Source organism: Typopeltis vanoorti, chromosome 22, assembly GCF_054136105.1.
Source record: "Typopeltis vanoorti isolate ZY-2024b chromosome 22, IOZ_Tvanoo_1.0, whole genome shotgun sequence".
NCBI lineage: Eukaryota > Metazoa > Arthropoda > Arachnida > Uropygi > Thelyphonidae > Typopeltis > Typopeltis vanoorti.
The window spans coordinates 30,632,778-30,650,351 of record NC_143570.1 but is presented as its reverse complement, the minus strand read 5'-3'; the positions used below and the strand labels follow the sequence as shown (position 1 = coordinate 30,650,351).

Sequence of the window (17,574 nt, the reverse complement as noted above, 5' to 3'; positions counted from 1 at the left end):
AAGTATCTCCACTGCTTGTGTATGATGTGGTGTGGCATTACCATCCATAAAAATGAATTCTTCACCTAGAGTACCACAAAATGATTGAACATAATGTTGAAGAACTTCATTTCAATATCATTGACTCATAGTTCCTTTTTCCAATACTTGTAGCTCGGTGCATCCATTAAGCATATTGCCTCCCCACACCATGACCCCAGCACCACCATATCTATCCTCTTCTAGAACATTCTTGTGATGGTAAGCAGCATCACTTTCATACCAGATCAAGTGTCGTCTAGATTCACTTTTGACCGCTGATTGATTGATTTTGACCTAGTGGCCTTCACAAGTTTATCCAGTTCATTATATACGGAGGCTGTTCAATAAGTTATAAGACTATATTTATACAGAAAACAGATTACCTTTAATCGTCATCATTTACATGGTCTTTTTCGAAGTAACTACCGTGAGACGTGATGCATTTGTCCCAACATTGCGTCCACTTCTTAAACACATGTGAAAGTCCGTTTTTTGAGAGTTCTTTCAAAACCGCTTCCACAGCTTTTACACATGCTTTGTTGCTTTCGAAATGGCGGCCTCTTAGTGGTTTCTTGAGCTGAGGAAACAGCCAGAAATCGCACGGTGCGAGATCAGGACTGTATGGAGGGTGTGGTAGGATATCTATGTTGTTCTTCTGCAAAACGTCCACTACACCACCAGCAATATTTGGCCTTGCATTATCGTGGTGCAATAAGAAGCCATTCTTCAGCAATGGACGTTTCCTTTTGACGTGCTGCACCATTGTCCGTAAAACATTTGCATAGTATGAGCCGTTTACAGTATTCCCGGGTTCTACAGCGTGTTGGTAAACAATGCCTTCGTAGTCAAAAAAACATTATGGTCATAACTTTACTAGCCGATTTTACAGTTTTTGCTTTCTTGGGGGTAGGCGAAGACGGATGCTTCCATTCACTGCTTTGTTGTTTCATTGTAGGGTCATAGTGATACAACCAAGCTTCATCGGCTGTAATGATGCATTTTAAGAAGTTATTGCCTTCTTGTTCCAGTCTTTCTTTCCATTCTGTGCACACATCCACTTGATGCTGCATTTGCTCCGGTGTCAAGAGTTTGGGAATCCATCGGGCGCAAACACGTTTCAGTCCCAAATGTTCAGCCATGATTGAGTGAACACTTCCCACAGAAATATTCAGGACAACATGCAGCTGGCGTATTGTAATTCTGCGATCCTCCTTGATAATCGCTGCTGTGTTGATCATTGTCTCTGTGATGAACGTTGAAGGTCTTCCCTCACGTTCAAGATCTTCCACATTTTGCCTTCCTTCCTTAAAAGTTATATGCCAGCGAAAAACACTTGCCCTCGACATTGCTTCATCGTGGAAAGCTTCGCGTATCATGTTAAAAGTGTCTGATGCCGATTTTTGCAAACATACACAAAATTTAATCGCATAATGCTGTTCCAAGGACGCTTCCATTTCGACGACTGGTTGCAGCTCGTAGGCGCGCTGAAACAAGCTTGTGTTTAGTCACGTGACACTCTGGCACATCAGCCCATGTGCGTTATCTATCTACCTCTTTTGTTAATACAGACAGCAACATTTTTTTATTCCACAGAAATTAATATTGTGATGAGTGGTTTCGCGACAGTAAAATTAGTCTTATTACTTATTGAACAGCCCTCGTATATTTACAAAGTTATAAAATTACGAAAAATGTTACAAAGGTATATTTACATAACTACAAAGTTTTAATTTAGTAACTACTGTAATTGTTATAATATGATTGGTTGTGGTTATACTGGTCTTTTAACTCTAGAAATTCTCTAGAATGAAAATCCTTCTCTGAAATCTTTATAAATAATAATATCACAAGATTGATAGACATCTTGCGCATTCCTTAAAATGAATATTTTCAAAAGCCCATTTTCAACAATCTTGAGCATCAGTTCAAGAAAATCTTATAACAGGTGTGAAAGTAACTAGTGCTGCTTTCCTGCTATACAAGCAAGATCTGAAAGAACTTCAGAAAGGACTTAATAACTTCCTGTTTGTTGACAAATAGTATATTTTAAATTAAGAAATTTTTTATTATTATTAAGAGAGATCCCCAGGGAGTCAGGGACTCATCAAGGAAGGCCACATACTATACACACCAGCTTTTATACTTATTATTGAATTCATTCACACTACTTGCACGCACACCATCCATTGGCAATCCCCAATCACTTACCACCCTATGAGAGAAAAATCTAGCCCTCATCCCCTTCTTGGTGGCATTCATTCTCACTTTCCAAGGATGCACTCTTGTCCTTTACCCACCCTCCATAAAATGAAAAATTCCATCAACTGAAATCCTGTATGACCCTTTCAGAAGTTTGTAAGTTTCAGTCATATCACCCCTCTTTCTCCTGTTTGCTAGTGTCTACAATCTAATAATTCTCAGTCTGTCTTCATAATTAGTATTCCACAATCCTGATATCATTTTTAATGCTCTCATTTGCATTCTCTCTACTGTATCAGAATCACAACAGGAACCAGGAGACCAGACCTGCACACAATAGTAAAAGTGAGGTCTTATCAAGGCCTTATAAAGAGGCAAAATGAATCTTTATCTTTACATGTGAAAGTTTGTTTCAGCATTGCAATTATATTTTGAGTTGTATTTGCAATCTTTGCTACATAGCCTCTGAACTTCAACTTGCTATCTACTAACACTCCAAGATCCCTAGCCTGATCACTTTATTCTAACATAATCCTGCATTATAATACAACATTGGATATCTAATCACACCAAAGTACATGACTTTGCATTTACTGACATGAACTGACATTTTCCGATGGCAACAATTCCAGCCTTTTCAAATCAAGTACTACATATCAGCAGCATTCCTGATTACCCTACCTATCTTTGCATCATCAACTAATAGCTATATGTTGCATGTCAAATCCTTCCCAATATCATTAATGTACAGATTGAATAACAGTGGACCAAGGACTGAGCCTCATGGTACACCATTAGTTACCTTAAATTTTGCAGACAGACATCTTCCATATACCACTTTTTGATATGTCAGTCAGCCATCCTCTTATCCATGCTAATATTTTATAATCCAAACCCATATTCTCCAATTTATGCAACAATCTTCCATGTTGTATTCTTTCAAAAGCCTTAGCAAAATCCAAAAGTATCATGGTGTATCCATTCCTCTTGTCTAGTTCAATGGTAGCATTATTATGGAATGTGGCAAGTTGTTAAAACATGACCTTCCCTTAGTAAACCCATGCTGTTCATTGCAAAATAGATTCACTGTCAACCCATTTCTGAATGTGAGTCCTAACCAATTTTTCCAAAATCTTCACCACCACTCCTGAGATACTGATTGGTTAATAGTTGGATACATCGGTCTTTGCACCAACACCCTTGTGCAATGGGATTACCATACATTCTTTCCATTCCTGCAGAATCTTCCTTGTCCTGACACTCAAATTATATAGCCTAGTCAAAGGAATAGCCAGTTCAGCTGAACACTCTTTTAGCACCTGTGCTGATATCCCATCTGTCCCTATTGCTGAATTGTTATTCAGTTTGTGCAACAGCTCTAATACCTCCTCTTCATACACCTGAATTTCTTCATTCAGTAGAGAGGTAGCAGTGAACTCAATGTTGAATACACCAGGTTGATAACTTTACCAAAATGGGCACTCATTAGTTGAACAAAATCTCTTCTGCATCTGTCACCCTCGCACCTTCTGCATTCAGAAGAGTTGTTCTTTCATATTCATTCTTTCTTTTATTTGCAGTGTATCGATAGAATTCTTGTGGGTTGTCTTTAGCTTTCAAAGCCAGTTTCTTTTCATACTCAGACTTAACTTTCTGTACAATAGTTGTGACTATTCTAGCCTGTTGCTTATAATTTTTATAATGGATATCATCCTTATGCACACAGTATTCTTTCCACATCATCCATTTCTTACGAATCTCTTGCTTAATAAGATTACACATCCATTTGATCTCTACCCTATTTATTCTTCAAACTCTTGGGAAGCATTCTGATATTGCATTATTTAAGTATTGTTTAAATGCTCTTCATGCACTGTCAATATTCTTTCCATCCAGCAACTGCTACCATTCTGGTGAACTCAGTATACTCCTCAGTTCGTCATAATTTCCTGTTTTTTAAATTCAGCATGTAACCTTTTCTGAATGGAACATTCAGACTCTTTGCACATATGCACACTCTTTGACCTTGAGTTCCTTCTGTCACATGTGCTTGAGGAAGTTGTCTCACAACAGCTCAATAAATTCAGTTTCATTCTCATCAGATTTTACTGCTACCCAATCAATATTTGGATAATTAAAGTCTCCCATTATGATTACTCCTTTTGCACTTACTGTCTCTATTCGGTGATGTATCCTTCATCACTAAGTCTGTAATAATACACCACTATGTATTTGCTCTTGTTAGATTCCACCTTACACCAGAGGGCTTCAAATTCATCACATGAAATACTGTTACTAGTACTACAATCATAGGTCTCAACACTAATTAGATTCAAGTCATTCAGTTTCATTAGCAGCAAGCCCTCCTATCCTTCATAAAAATACTGTACCCTTTACACAAAGCATGTCTGATTCTGATAGCTTGGTCTAACTAATACCTACAATCTGCGGTCCCAACGTACCAAGGCAACAAACTCTACCCCTTTGTTTCTGATACTCTTAGCATTCATGTATAGACATAATAATCTACCTGCATGTTCTTTTGTGTACTCTTGTCCACAGTCTGCATGACAGTTGGACAACTTGCAGACCCTATTCTTCTCTAGTGTCTTATACATGTAGACATCTTTGCACACATTTCATGGGTCCAAACCGAACAAACACAAAGTCAAAATTGTTCTCTCCTCTTAATCATTTCCATGATAATGCAAATTCCCATCATTAGCACAATTATATAGCATTGTCACTGTTACACTCATATTCTCACCATTCCTCCTATTTATCAATCTTTATCTTGGCTGATTCCAAGTTGCTTTGGATTTTTATTGTTCATTATTTTTGCCATATTTTACTTTATATAGATTAGCATTTCTTGTTTGAATATTTGTTTAGTTCTAATTAAAATTAATAGAAATACTTTATTAATAGGGAAAAAAGTTTAGTATCGCCTACAACTAATTCCCAGCTACCATCTGAAGATTTGAAAAAAGAATTGCTAAGACAACAGTGGGCAAAAGAGGAAAAAGAAGCTATGGAGAAACCTATTGGACCAATTCATTATGAAAATATTCGGTTCAGTGGTAAGCTTTTTTGAGAAATATTTAATTAATAACAATTTGTAACTTGCAAAGTTCACAAAGCATCTCTGGTCAAATTAATATCTTTATTTTAACAACATTTCTTAAAATACACAAATGCTACACAACAATAACACGTGGTTTGTAATTATTCTTGTTTTGTTGTTGAGTAAGTTTACAGATTGCATAAGGAAAACTTTAACTTATTTTTTTATTGATCTACCTGCAGTGCTTCTCTAATTTCATTTTTAGTTCAGGAGTAATCATAATCACCACTGTGCAATCCCTGAAATACGGTACTCATTTATCAGGATAATGGTTAATAGCTTGATGTATAACTAGTACAGCCACAATCGTTTCTGTGACTCCCACCCATAAAACATTGTAAACCTATAGTACATTAGCATCATGGATAGACTACAGATTTTTTTCTATTTTTTTATTATTATTAATTCTGTGTATTCTTTCTCTATTCTTATTTTTTACATAATTCAGAAATCCTACTCTACAGACCAAACATGGAATTTTTCATGGACCAAACATGAAGACCACTGTCTATCAGAAGCCAAAAATGGCTTCTGATAGGCATTGGTCTCCCATCTGAAGAAAAATAACAGACATCTAAGGGCCTAGCAGGATTTTAATCTACAACTTGTTGGTTGATAGATCATCTATCATGATCAACAACTGGTAAATTTATGGTTTACAAATTTATGATATATATTTATCATCATCATCATTTATTTATAATTTTACAATTATAAATAGGGAAACCAATCAAAACAAATAAGTAGTCTGTGTACACTGAGATAATACTTGGAGGTTGTTATGACATGAAGGAAAACCAGGCTTCTCTGTCATATGCTAATTGACAGATCTATCTCTGATGCAGAGATCCCTAGAGGACTAGAGCATCATATGCCAATTGACTGATCTCTGATGCATAGATCTGGAGGGGCATAGAGGACCAGAGCATCAAAGGGTACAGAGGATGGATGTCTGAGTTGGTGGCTGAGCCATTTTATTTGGTTTCTTTGAACAGTAGAGTTGGAAATATATATAATACCATAGTAGAGTTGGGAATGTGGTCTTCTCAAGAGTAATCCAGGATATTTCTTAGACAAGTAGTTCCAAAGCTAGGGTTTGTAAACCATAAATTTATGGTTTACAAATTTTTTATATACATTTATATATATCATAAAAAATTTCGCCGGCCTGGTTGGCCGAGTGGTCAGCGTATCCGCTCTCCAGCCAAAAGGCTGTGGGGTCGAATCCCGCTGTGGGCATGGATGTCTGTGAAAATACTATTAGTGGTGGTGGGCAGTAGATGGCATTGGTGTGGTTGCGGTTTGTTGTAGTTGGTGGATTGAGTGAGTGGAGACAGAGTTGTATGGTAGGTGCCCTCCCTCGATGATTCTTTGGACTCCCTTGAGTTGTAACGTAATAATATTTAAGAAGTTGTCAGGGGTTTTGAAAATGAAAAAAAAATAGTATTGTTTTTAATCACTCTGATTATTTGAGGCTTTATGTGGCTTGAAAAAGTTCAATGTCTGGTCTCTAGAGCAGGGTTTGTGGAAGTCTTTCCTATTGTTTCATTTCCCTGAAGAATGAATTCTGTTATTTCCTAAATATCTTATCTAAATGATCATCAAATAATTTTTTACTGTTCATATGTTTCTATGCTGTGATTCATTTATCTTTCAGAGTTTGTATAGTGAAATAATTTTATGTGATGAGTCCTGGTCTCCATAGGGGGCACCCTATAATGATAATATACGAGAGTCATCTGAAAGGTTCTCGGCCTCGACCATAGATGGCAACACTATTGGCAAGATTTTTTTTTCTAAGTTGGTACATCTGTCATTAGCATCCATGTACAATTGCAAGTCATTCTATCAAGTAGTTTGTTTTATGTAGCTGTCTGAAGCAAAAGTGTTCTATATCCCTCGAAATGGATAAAATTGAGTATCATGCGGTTATAAAATTCTTTATAAAAGAAGGTTTAACACCAAAAGAAATTCATTCGAAGTTCATAAAAATTTATGGCTACTCTTCTGTTTTGTTTTCGACAATTAAGAAATGGGCTGCTGAGTTTAAATGTGGCCATACCAGCCTTTAAGATCATCCATGTAAAGGACGTCTAAAAAGTGAAACAACACCAGAAATCATTGATCAAGTGCACAATATGGCATTGGATGACTGGCGAGTCAAAGTGTGTGAAATTGCTGAGACTATAGGCATTTCAAAAGAACGTGTAGGATATATTTTGCATGAAGAATTGCAAATGAAAAAGCTTTGTGCAAGATGGGTGTCACGCTTGCTCACAGCAGATCAAAAATGCATTCGCATGAAAATCTTTGAACAGTACTTGGAGCATTTTAATAAGTAAAACTGATTTTGTGCGTCGATTTATTACTATGGATGAGACTTGGATTCACCATTGCACACCAGAATCCAAACAGTAGTCAAAACAGTGGACAGAAGCCGGTTGTTCAGCACCAAAGAAGACAAAGTCAGTTCCATTAGCAGGTAAGATCATGGCATCAGTGTTTTGGGATGCTAAAGGCATTTTGTTTATTATCTTGAAAAGGGTAAAACAATAACCAGGTAATATTATTTTGATCTTTTTTTGATCCGAGATTTAGGAAAATATTCTTGAGAAAAGAACCGGTTTGCAGAAGAAAAAAAACATATTTCATCAGAACAATGCACCTGCCCACAAAAGTGTTTTGGCAATGGGAAAATTAAGGGATCTGCACTATGAATTGTTGGAACATCCACCCTATTCCCCAGATTTGGTTCCCTCTGACTTCCATCTCTTCCCAAAACTAAAACTCTTCCTCACTTAGCAGCATTTTTCGTCGAATCAAGAGGCGATTGCAGCTGTATTTTCATCATGGCAGAAAGCTATAATTAAATCAGACTATATATATATATATATAGAAAAGAAACCTTTATCAGACTGCAAAAAATAATGGTGAAATGGCTCTTCTTGAGTAGTGATTAGGGATGCTTAAGGGTCATCGCTGTATAATTGGAAGACAACCTCCATATAGCTTTTTAAGGAATGTGAAGAACTGACTGGGAGTTCTGACCTAATGTCAAATTCTCACCTTCTCATGGTACATCCTGTTAGATATCTGGATACTAAATGAACGAAGATAGGCTTGCAATTTGGGATTTAGCCAACCAAATTACACTCTTATTGACATGACAGAATTCTATGTCGGCTGGGTTGTAAAATTTGATGCAAAAGAAATTTTTTAATTTTCAGCATCGACTTTTACAGACTTTTGGACATGTATGATGTTATGCATGTCCACTAGGAGATGCCTTTTACATTATGGGAAATACTAAGGATAATGATCAGAGCTTACTCCATCTTTACTACGAGTTGCTCCTGTCATGAAAGGTTTGCTTACCCTTGGATCTGCCGAAACTTTTATAGTTTCTATATTCGGCATGAAACTCTTGTAGTTTTTCTATTCGGCTTTGAAATCTCTTTGCAGGAAGAGTGGAGATCTCTTTCTACAACCAAAATTCTTCATAAGATTTCTTAAATTTTGGCATCAGCTGCAAAATCATTTTGCAGTTCAATTAGTTCTTCTTCCATGGCTCCCACTACCTCAGTATCGGAAAATGGATTTATTATCTAATCTGGAACTTCCAACAAAAGTAAATCCTTGATCTACTTGCCTTGTCAGGATGTACCTTCTTCAAATGTTCAATTATTCTGGAAGGCTTCATGGCCTCATTTGAGAAGACCCTTTTACAAATTGGCACAATGGCAGCTGCTGGTTTGTTGGTGCTGGTATGCATCCATATTTTAGGTATTCAAAGCTATACTGCCTACATTTCTTTGGCGTATCTGCATCTGCTATTTCTATTCTGGAACATGCAGAAATAAGCATACATACATATTTGAAAGCAGTTTTTATAAATAATAATCTTTATATCCTCACGATATAACAGAACCTATAATTTGCCAAGCTGTGACACAACACATACATAGCTAAACGCTTCACATTTTTGTTCAGTAAATAAGAATATCGGACAATACATTATAACACACTCAATACTATTAAGGTAAAAAAGGACCACTTCAGAAATTACCAACAAAAAACTCGAAAAATGTCTTGGAAACAGTATATGTCTTGGAAAACAACAACATGGAAAATAATAATAATAATAATAATCAAACAGCTGCAATTAATTATTGCACATTTCAGCATTTTGAAGCACACCTTCAACGCCCCCCCCCTTGCTGCCTGCTTGCCTCTTAGCACCCCCTTAAATAATCAAACCGCCCACCAGGGGGGCAGTACCACCCACTTTGGGAACCACTGCTCTACATCTAGAATTCAGTTGGTGCAGTCATTAATCAAATAAATTTTCCTGTATTCTGTTAGTGTAGGAGATAGTTATCTGTACCTGTGAATAAGCCTAGTTCATAGGCTTATTCATCAGCACTGTCACCGTTTGTAGGAATTGTAAGGTTAAAGATGGCCACATTCTACAAGATAAGAACAAAGATTCGTTATTACAATGGCACAATTAATACACATTTTAACAGGGGCATTGCCCAGTTGAACAAGGCCCCATTGTTTTCATCAGGAACCAGAGCAAACAGCAAAAATTCAGATACTGGAACAAAACCCAGTACATAGCTGAACTCAACATTATCAGAGTTCAAGATTAGTATTATCAACATAAGAACTCTGATGATGTTGAGTTTGGACATATTCTGGGTTTTGTTCCAGTATCTGACTTTTCACTGTTCGCTCTGGCTCCCTGATGGAACTTCAGTGGAAAGGAAATGGAACTAGCAGAAGAATTGGATAAGTACCAGATCGACATAATAGCATGACTAAAACAAGGAAGAAAAACAAGTGAGATCTTTCTAAGTGACAAATGCAAAATTTTATATTCGGGCAATGACAATCAAGGAAAAGAGGGAGCAGGTATAGTGTTTAACACTAAGTATGAAGATGATCTTGGATGGGAGGCAATGTTGAGTAGAGAGATGATGTCCCAACTCAACATCATCAGAGTTCTTATGTTGATAGTACCAATCTTGAACTCTGATGATGTTGAGTTGGGCCATGTTCTAGGTTTTGTTCCAGTATCTGAATTTTTGCTGTTTGCTCTGGTTCCCTGATGAAAACAATGGGGCCTTGTTCAACCAGGCAATGGCCCAGCTGACATGGAATTGTGTCATGTCAATAGGAGTACAATTTGGTTGGCTCAATCCCAAATTGCATGCCCATTCTCATTCATTCAGTATCCAGATAGATACCTAACAGGATATCATGAGAAGGCAAGGATTGGACATTAGGTCAGAAGCTCCCAGTCAGTTCTCCACATTCCTTAAAATGTTATACAGCTATACAGCTTTGACCCTTTAGCATCCCTAATCACTACTCAAGAAGATGCATGTAAGCAAATATGAGAATCGGAAACTTGACAATGAGACTTATATTTGTACTTATATTCTCACAGAAGGTTCTACCAAAGAAGAAATGCAGGAATTTTTTGAGGCATTAGAGAGGGCAGCTGGCTCAATGAAAAAGGAAAAGTTGGTCCTTGTTGGAGATCTAAGCAGCACAGTAGGAAATGATTACCAGACATAGAAATGTTTTAGGAAAATCACAAAGCTAATAATGATGGTAAATGCCTGTTGGAATTTCAGTTCAAGACAAGGATTAGTTATTACTAACGCCTTATTCCAACATAAAAATTTGCACAAGTTCACATGGAGAGGAGATGTAAGTTGTCTCGTTGACTATGTTGTAGTTGATATTGATGTTTTCCCACTGGTTCAGGACACAAGAGTATACAGAGAATTTGAAATAGGAAGTGTGATCACTATTTAGTTTAGAGTAGGATAAAATTGAATTTCATATTGAAAAGAAGAGTGTGTAAGAAAGTTTTAAAATGAATCAAGGTTGAGCAGCTTTCAGCATCTTGAACTGTAGCCTCAAATATTCAAACATCATTCAAGAAAAAATGAAAGACTGAAAACAAATACCAAACCTTGCAGGTTCAGTGACAAACCTTTAGGAAAGCAATGATAGATTCAGCCAGAGAGGCATGTGGTGAGGTTGTCTGCAAGGACAGAAAAATCAGAACTCCATGGTAGACTCAGGAAGTAGAAGAAGCAATCAAGGAAAAGAAGAAAGCCTGTGTGGTAAACAGTTATACACTTTGAAGATGTTTAGGAGCAGCACCAATTTTTTTTTTTTTTTTTTCCCCAAACCATTGATGTAGCACTTCTTTTAAGATCAGTCATATTAAAATATCCCTTGTGGAAAAGCTGTTTCAAAATCCAACTATCCTTTAATGATAGAAGGAAAGGAGTCCAGTTTATCTACGTATTGAGTGATAACAGAATTGTGCATTATTTTCAGAAAGGATTAGTATGAGTATAATTCATTAATTGGTTATATTGGATTCGTCTCCCTTTTTGTAGGCGAGGGGTATATAGGACTGGATATGTGCTGATTTCTAAACTTGTAAAGTAGAATAGAAGTTTGATAATTATAAATTCGGATATTTGCAACTGGAAATTCTTTATTATTTGTAAAGAGAAGCTCCATTAACATCAATAATAACCATTTTTTTATTTCAGAAATCAGAGATCATGGTGTTGGTTATTTTTCCTTCTCTATGGATGAGGATGAAAGAACAGCACAAATGAACACATTGAATGACTTACGAACTCAGGTGATAACATTTTTGTAATTGAACAGTCTTTTTAATGCTATTTCATCATTTAAAAGAATGTATTTTTATGTGAATTTCACCCACAAAATATAAGCTTGTATTATGTTAGTACCAATGGTGGGCTATGGTTGGATATCTGAATATACGGTTGGATATCTGATAAACACCTGGAACAAAAATGATATTAAAGCAACTGATATAACCACAAGAAAGAACATATCTTAAAACCTTTAACCACCATGATTCATCTAATTGAAATAATTTATTATTTTTCTTTTTAGGATATATGAGACGAATTATTTTATCCTATTCACATTCATTATTCAATTATGTTTACACATGAGCGTTGAGCAGCGTCTTTAAAAGGGGAGAGAGAGAGAGAGAGAATGATGTTTATCAGAGAATAAATGTTTATCAGAACTGTATGTCTTATCAGAACTTTTCAGTCACTTTCTCATTATCCTGAAATTTTTCCTGAAGAACAAATGTAGAACTTTTTCAGAAATCAAAAACATCCATGTTAACAGTGGGATTCAACCCATAGTCTGTTGATGAATCACAGGTATAACTAGGCTTGTATGTTTTTTCGTGCATTTATCTTTACTTTCCATACCAGTTATTAAAGTGTATAATATAGCAACTCAAGTCGTTATTGCTATGTTTAGAATATCACTATATAAGTGATATTCTAAACATAGCAATAACGGTGATTATCAGCTAATACACAGTAGTATTGAGTGAACACTTCTAGGCTGTTGTGGCTATCTGTCTCTGATAGGCTAGATAAGATAGTCAATATTGTTATAATTTAATTTATTATTTTATCCTATTCACATTCATTATGCAATTATGTTTACACATGAGCGTTGAGCAGCATCTTTAAAAGGGGAGAGAGAATGATGTTATAATACAACCATTCTCGGTGTTTTTCAGTCTTTACATCTAAATTAAAAAGAAGAAAAATTCATTCGGTTTGTGTTCTTTTTTATTTCAATAAAAAATTAGCTTCTGTCCTTAGTGAAATAAAATAATGGATTAAGTTATTACTTGAGAAAATGATTTATTAAAAAGTTTCAGTTAATGTTTCATTATCAATACATTTTTAAACTAGTAGACAGTATACTGGAGGACCACTGGATGTAGCTGCTCACCTGTGCTTCCAGCTCCTTCTGTTGTAACAATGGCACCACTGTTACAACACTTAAAGCTGACCTCTTGTCATCATTCTTCTTCTTCTTCTCCATCACCTGCATGACTGACCAGGACAAATCACTTCCTATCATGCCAGAAACAACTCGCACGTCCCCTGTGTGGTCTTTAAGAAAGACATCAGAAGAATCTTAAATAACCTACATAGCAAACAGTTTTCTGGTCCTGATTTTATCCCTCACCTCCAGAGTTGTGCCAGAGAAATAACACCTGTTCTGTATTGTCTTTTTATTGCAGCTCTCTTACTGTACATCACCCATCAATGGAAAGAAACTTGCAGTAGTAAAATTTTGAGAAACCTTTGCTTTACTCTTGACATTTCCAAAGTATCCAAGTTTGGCTTCAAGGTTAGTTGGTCAGGTGGTTAATATACCTGCTCACCAGCTAATAGGCTGCAGGTTTTAATTTTTCTGTATGCATGGATGTGTTGATTGTTTTCAAGTGGGAGATGAATTTTATCACCTGGTATGAAACTGCTGCCTTGCTTATTGGGGATCTGAAGTAGCTTGAACAAGTTCCATGTTTGGCCTCTAAATTAGATTTCCAGCTGTATAAGAAAATTTAAAAAAATAATAATAATAAATGGTGGAAAAACTCCTTAGCCTATCCACGGCCCACGCTCTAACTGTGAGTAGCCGGTTTTTCTCTAGTTGGTCATTGTGGATGCCTTCATCATCTCAAACTTCACTAATGCAGGAGTTCATCAGACTCTATAAGTTTGCCATCTTTCTCCTACATAATTGAATCATTTTTTCTTTGACCAATAATCCTATCTGTAGTTTTGTTCATTAACATACACTTCATTCCTACTACTTATCCTACAAATCATGCAGTACATAAATGTCTCAAGCTAAAAAGCTATTTTAACCAGTATCCACTAAACACTAGTCTCTATACTATTTTTTTAATAGGAAGTATAATCTGGTCACATTTGGTGCTACTGAAACTATTCTTGCATTCTTTCTCATAAAAAAAAAATCTCTGTTCATCTTCCATTATTCTTTGAAAATACTCAAATCACCAGGCAGGACCAGAACGTCTTGGAATGATATTTACCTGTATCGTCTCCTGGCATAAACACAACACAGTATTAGCTTCCTCAGCTTCAGAAAAAACTAGGCATCTTTTTAACTCAAGATGTTCCTTTTTATCCATCCAGCTATTAACTCTGTACAAATTCTAAATCAGCTATTCAAATCCCCTCTCTCTTTCTCTCACCAAGTCACTTCAGTTGCTGTTCACAAACTATTCTAGCTCTGGCTTTTGTATAGGAACTTCTGTGGACACCATTTCACAAAACCTGCATCCTATCATAACTCAACTCTACTTTCCATTGGTCTTGTTTAAACATGAGAAGGTTGTGGTTAAGTTGTTGGAGAAGCTTGTGAGAACTAGGATCCAGAGTTGGGTTGACAACAATGGTATTATCTTTGATGGACAGCATGGATTTGCTAAAGGGAGGTCATGTTTTAGTAATCTACTTACTTATTACAATAAAGTGACTGCTTCCTTGGACAGAGAAGAAGGATACACAGTAATATACTAAGATTTTGCAAAGGGTTTTGATAGAGTACCTCATGATAAATTGATAGTCAAACTAGAGCAGATGGAGTTGGATATTAGATTAGTGCATTGGATTGGAGACTGGCTATCTGATACGCATCAACAAGTTGTGTATGTGGGAGCGATATCCAGGAAAAGGAAAGTCACTAGTAGAGTGCCTCAGGGGTCCGTTTTAGGGTCATTACTGTTTAACTTGTATATTAATGATATTGGAGAAGATTTGGATGCAGATATTCAGTTGTTTGCAGATGATGCAAAGTTGGGACGAACCATGAAGAGTAGTGAAGATGTTGTGGCCTTACAAGAAGACGTGAATAAATTGAGTGATTGGGCACCGAAATCGGGGATGTGAGTTCAATGTTGCAAAATGTCATCATCATCATCATCAAATTCCTGCCATGTACCCTCAAGGGGTGTACAGGATATGATAGTACTACATGAAAAAAATTACATCATTACTAACTTCCTATCTACGATTTTCCTCCAAATCAGTCTGTTACTTGTCAAGGCTTCAACATTATCAGATCTTATATTTCTATCATCTAAGGCACTTTGTACCGTATCAATCCACCTATATCTTGGTCTTCCTCTGGGTCGTTTTCCTGCCAACCTGGCAGAGAACACTTGTTTTGCTAATCTTTCTTTGCCCATTCTGTTTAAGTGACCATAATACCTGAGATTATCTCTGCTAACACATTTCTGGATGCTGACAATGTCAAGTTCTTTCCTAATATTCTCGTTTTTAATATGATATTGCCATTGATGCCATCTGTTCACGCCTCTAATCTTTCTCAGGACTCTCATATCTGCGGTCTCTAGTCTTTGGTCAAGTGTTTTACTTCTGACCCAGCTCTCAGAACCATAAGTTAAAACTGGTTTGAACACTGTCTTGTATACAACTAATTTAGTGTTCCGACTAATTTCTCTCTTATTCCATATAAATTTATTCAATTAACTTTCTACCATACTAGCTTTGTTGATTCTGTTGTCTATTTCCATATTTAATTTACCATCTTCACTAAAATTCGTGCCTAAATAGCTGAAATGTTTCACTTGTTCCAAATGTTCTCCATTCACAACACATTTGACATTTTCAATGTTTCTGCCTATTTTCATTGTCTTTGTCTTTTTATTGCTGACCTTCATGCCATATCTATTACAACAGCTATTCAATTTAGTCAGAGAATCTTACAGACTTGTAGCGGATTTATTTAGAAGTATAACATCATCCGCATAAATCAAAGAGCTGACATTAACATATCCAATTTTGATATCATGCTTACTACCACTTTCCTTCATAATATGATCCATATAGATAATGAATAACAGAGGGGATAATGTACATCCTTGTCTCACACCAGATTTAACATTAAACCATCTTCCTGTACTTCCTTCATTTCTAACTGCTGACTTACAACTCATATAAAGACTATGTATTGCTTGATATAATGCCCCATTGACACCATATAACTGTAGCGTATTGAATAGCTTCTCTTTTGGCACCTTGTCATATGCCTTTTCCAAATCGACAAAACTTAAATACAGATCTCTGTTATATTCCCATGCTTTCTCGACTATTTGTCATAAATTGAAAATCTGATCCTGACAGCCTCTATTTGGCCTGAATCCAGCTTGTTCTTCACCTAGCTTTTCTTCCACAATTCTTCTCAACCGTTTCTCAAGTATACTTGCATAGATCTTACCAGGAACACTCTCTATAATTCTCACATTCAGTTTTATTTCCCTTTTTATATATGGGTACTATGAGAGCTCTACTCCAATCATCGGGAATTCGTCCCTCTGTCCAGGCTTTCTGAACTATGCAGTGCAGCCACTGTAAGACTCTTATACCACCATACTTCGGCATTTCTGGTCGAATATCATCTACTCCTGCTGCCTTTCCACATTTCAAGCCTTTGATTGCTTTTTCTACTTCAAGTATGGATATGTATTCCTGACTGCATGCCTGGTCAGTGTTTTTTACCACTGCGCTGTCATCACTGCTTGTTTCATTTAGCATTTTTTCAAATTAATTACTCCATACTTCAAGGATATCTTTTTCTCCGGTTTTCATGTCACCTTCATCATCTCTAACTCCTTTTGCAGCACTCTTTACTCCATTCCTAAGCTTCTTCAACAACCTCTAGAATATTTTGCCACCTTCTTGATATTTATTTTCTATATTCTTGACAAAGTCTTCCCATGACTTTTGTTTAGCTACTTTTACACAGTGTTTAGCATTTTTGCATTTGTCTCTGTATTCTCTAAGAGAACAAGCTGACTTATTTGCCAGGAACTTTTGATATGCTTTCTTCTTTTCCTTCACTGCCTCTTTAACTTCCTGTGTCCACCAGGGAGTTCTGATTTTTTTTATCCTTGCAGACAACCTCACCACATGCCTCTCTAGCAGAATCAATCAATGTTTCCTTCAGAGTTTGCCACTGAATCTCCAAGGTTTGATTTCTGTTCTCAAACTCTTTCATTTTTTCTTCAATAATCTTTGTGTATTTTAGTCTACAATTCACATCTGAGAGCTGCTCAACTTTTATTCGCTTTAAAACTTTCTTACATGTTATTCTTTTCAATATGGCATTCAATTTTATCTTTCTCAAGACTAAATAGTGATCACTTCCAATTTCAACTTCTCTGTACACTCTAGTGTCCTGCACCAGGGAGAAAACATCACTATCAACAATAACATAGTCAATGAGACTTTTCTTATTCCTTGCATCTTTTTTCCATGTGAATTTGTGCACATTTTTATGTTGGAACATGGTGTTAG

At 36.2% G+C, this 17,574-nt stretch overlaps 1 protein-coding gene across 1 annotated transcript in view; it reads left to right on the top strand.

The window, feature by feature from the left end:
- LOC150094272 (coiled-coil domain-containing protein 174) overlaps positions 1–17,574 on the top strand; it is a 108,880-nt gene that overhangs the window by 46,718 nt on the left and 44,588 nt on the right. The window contains exons 6-7 of the mRNA XM_090412101.1: positions 5,149–5,300; positions 11,926–12,020. Coding sequence (XP_090268227.1) covers positions 5,149–5,300; positions 11,926–12,020 — 247 coding nt within the window. The remainder of the gene's footprint in view (positions 1–5,148; positions 5,301–11,925; positions 12,021–17,574) is intronic.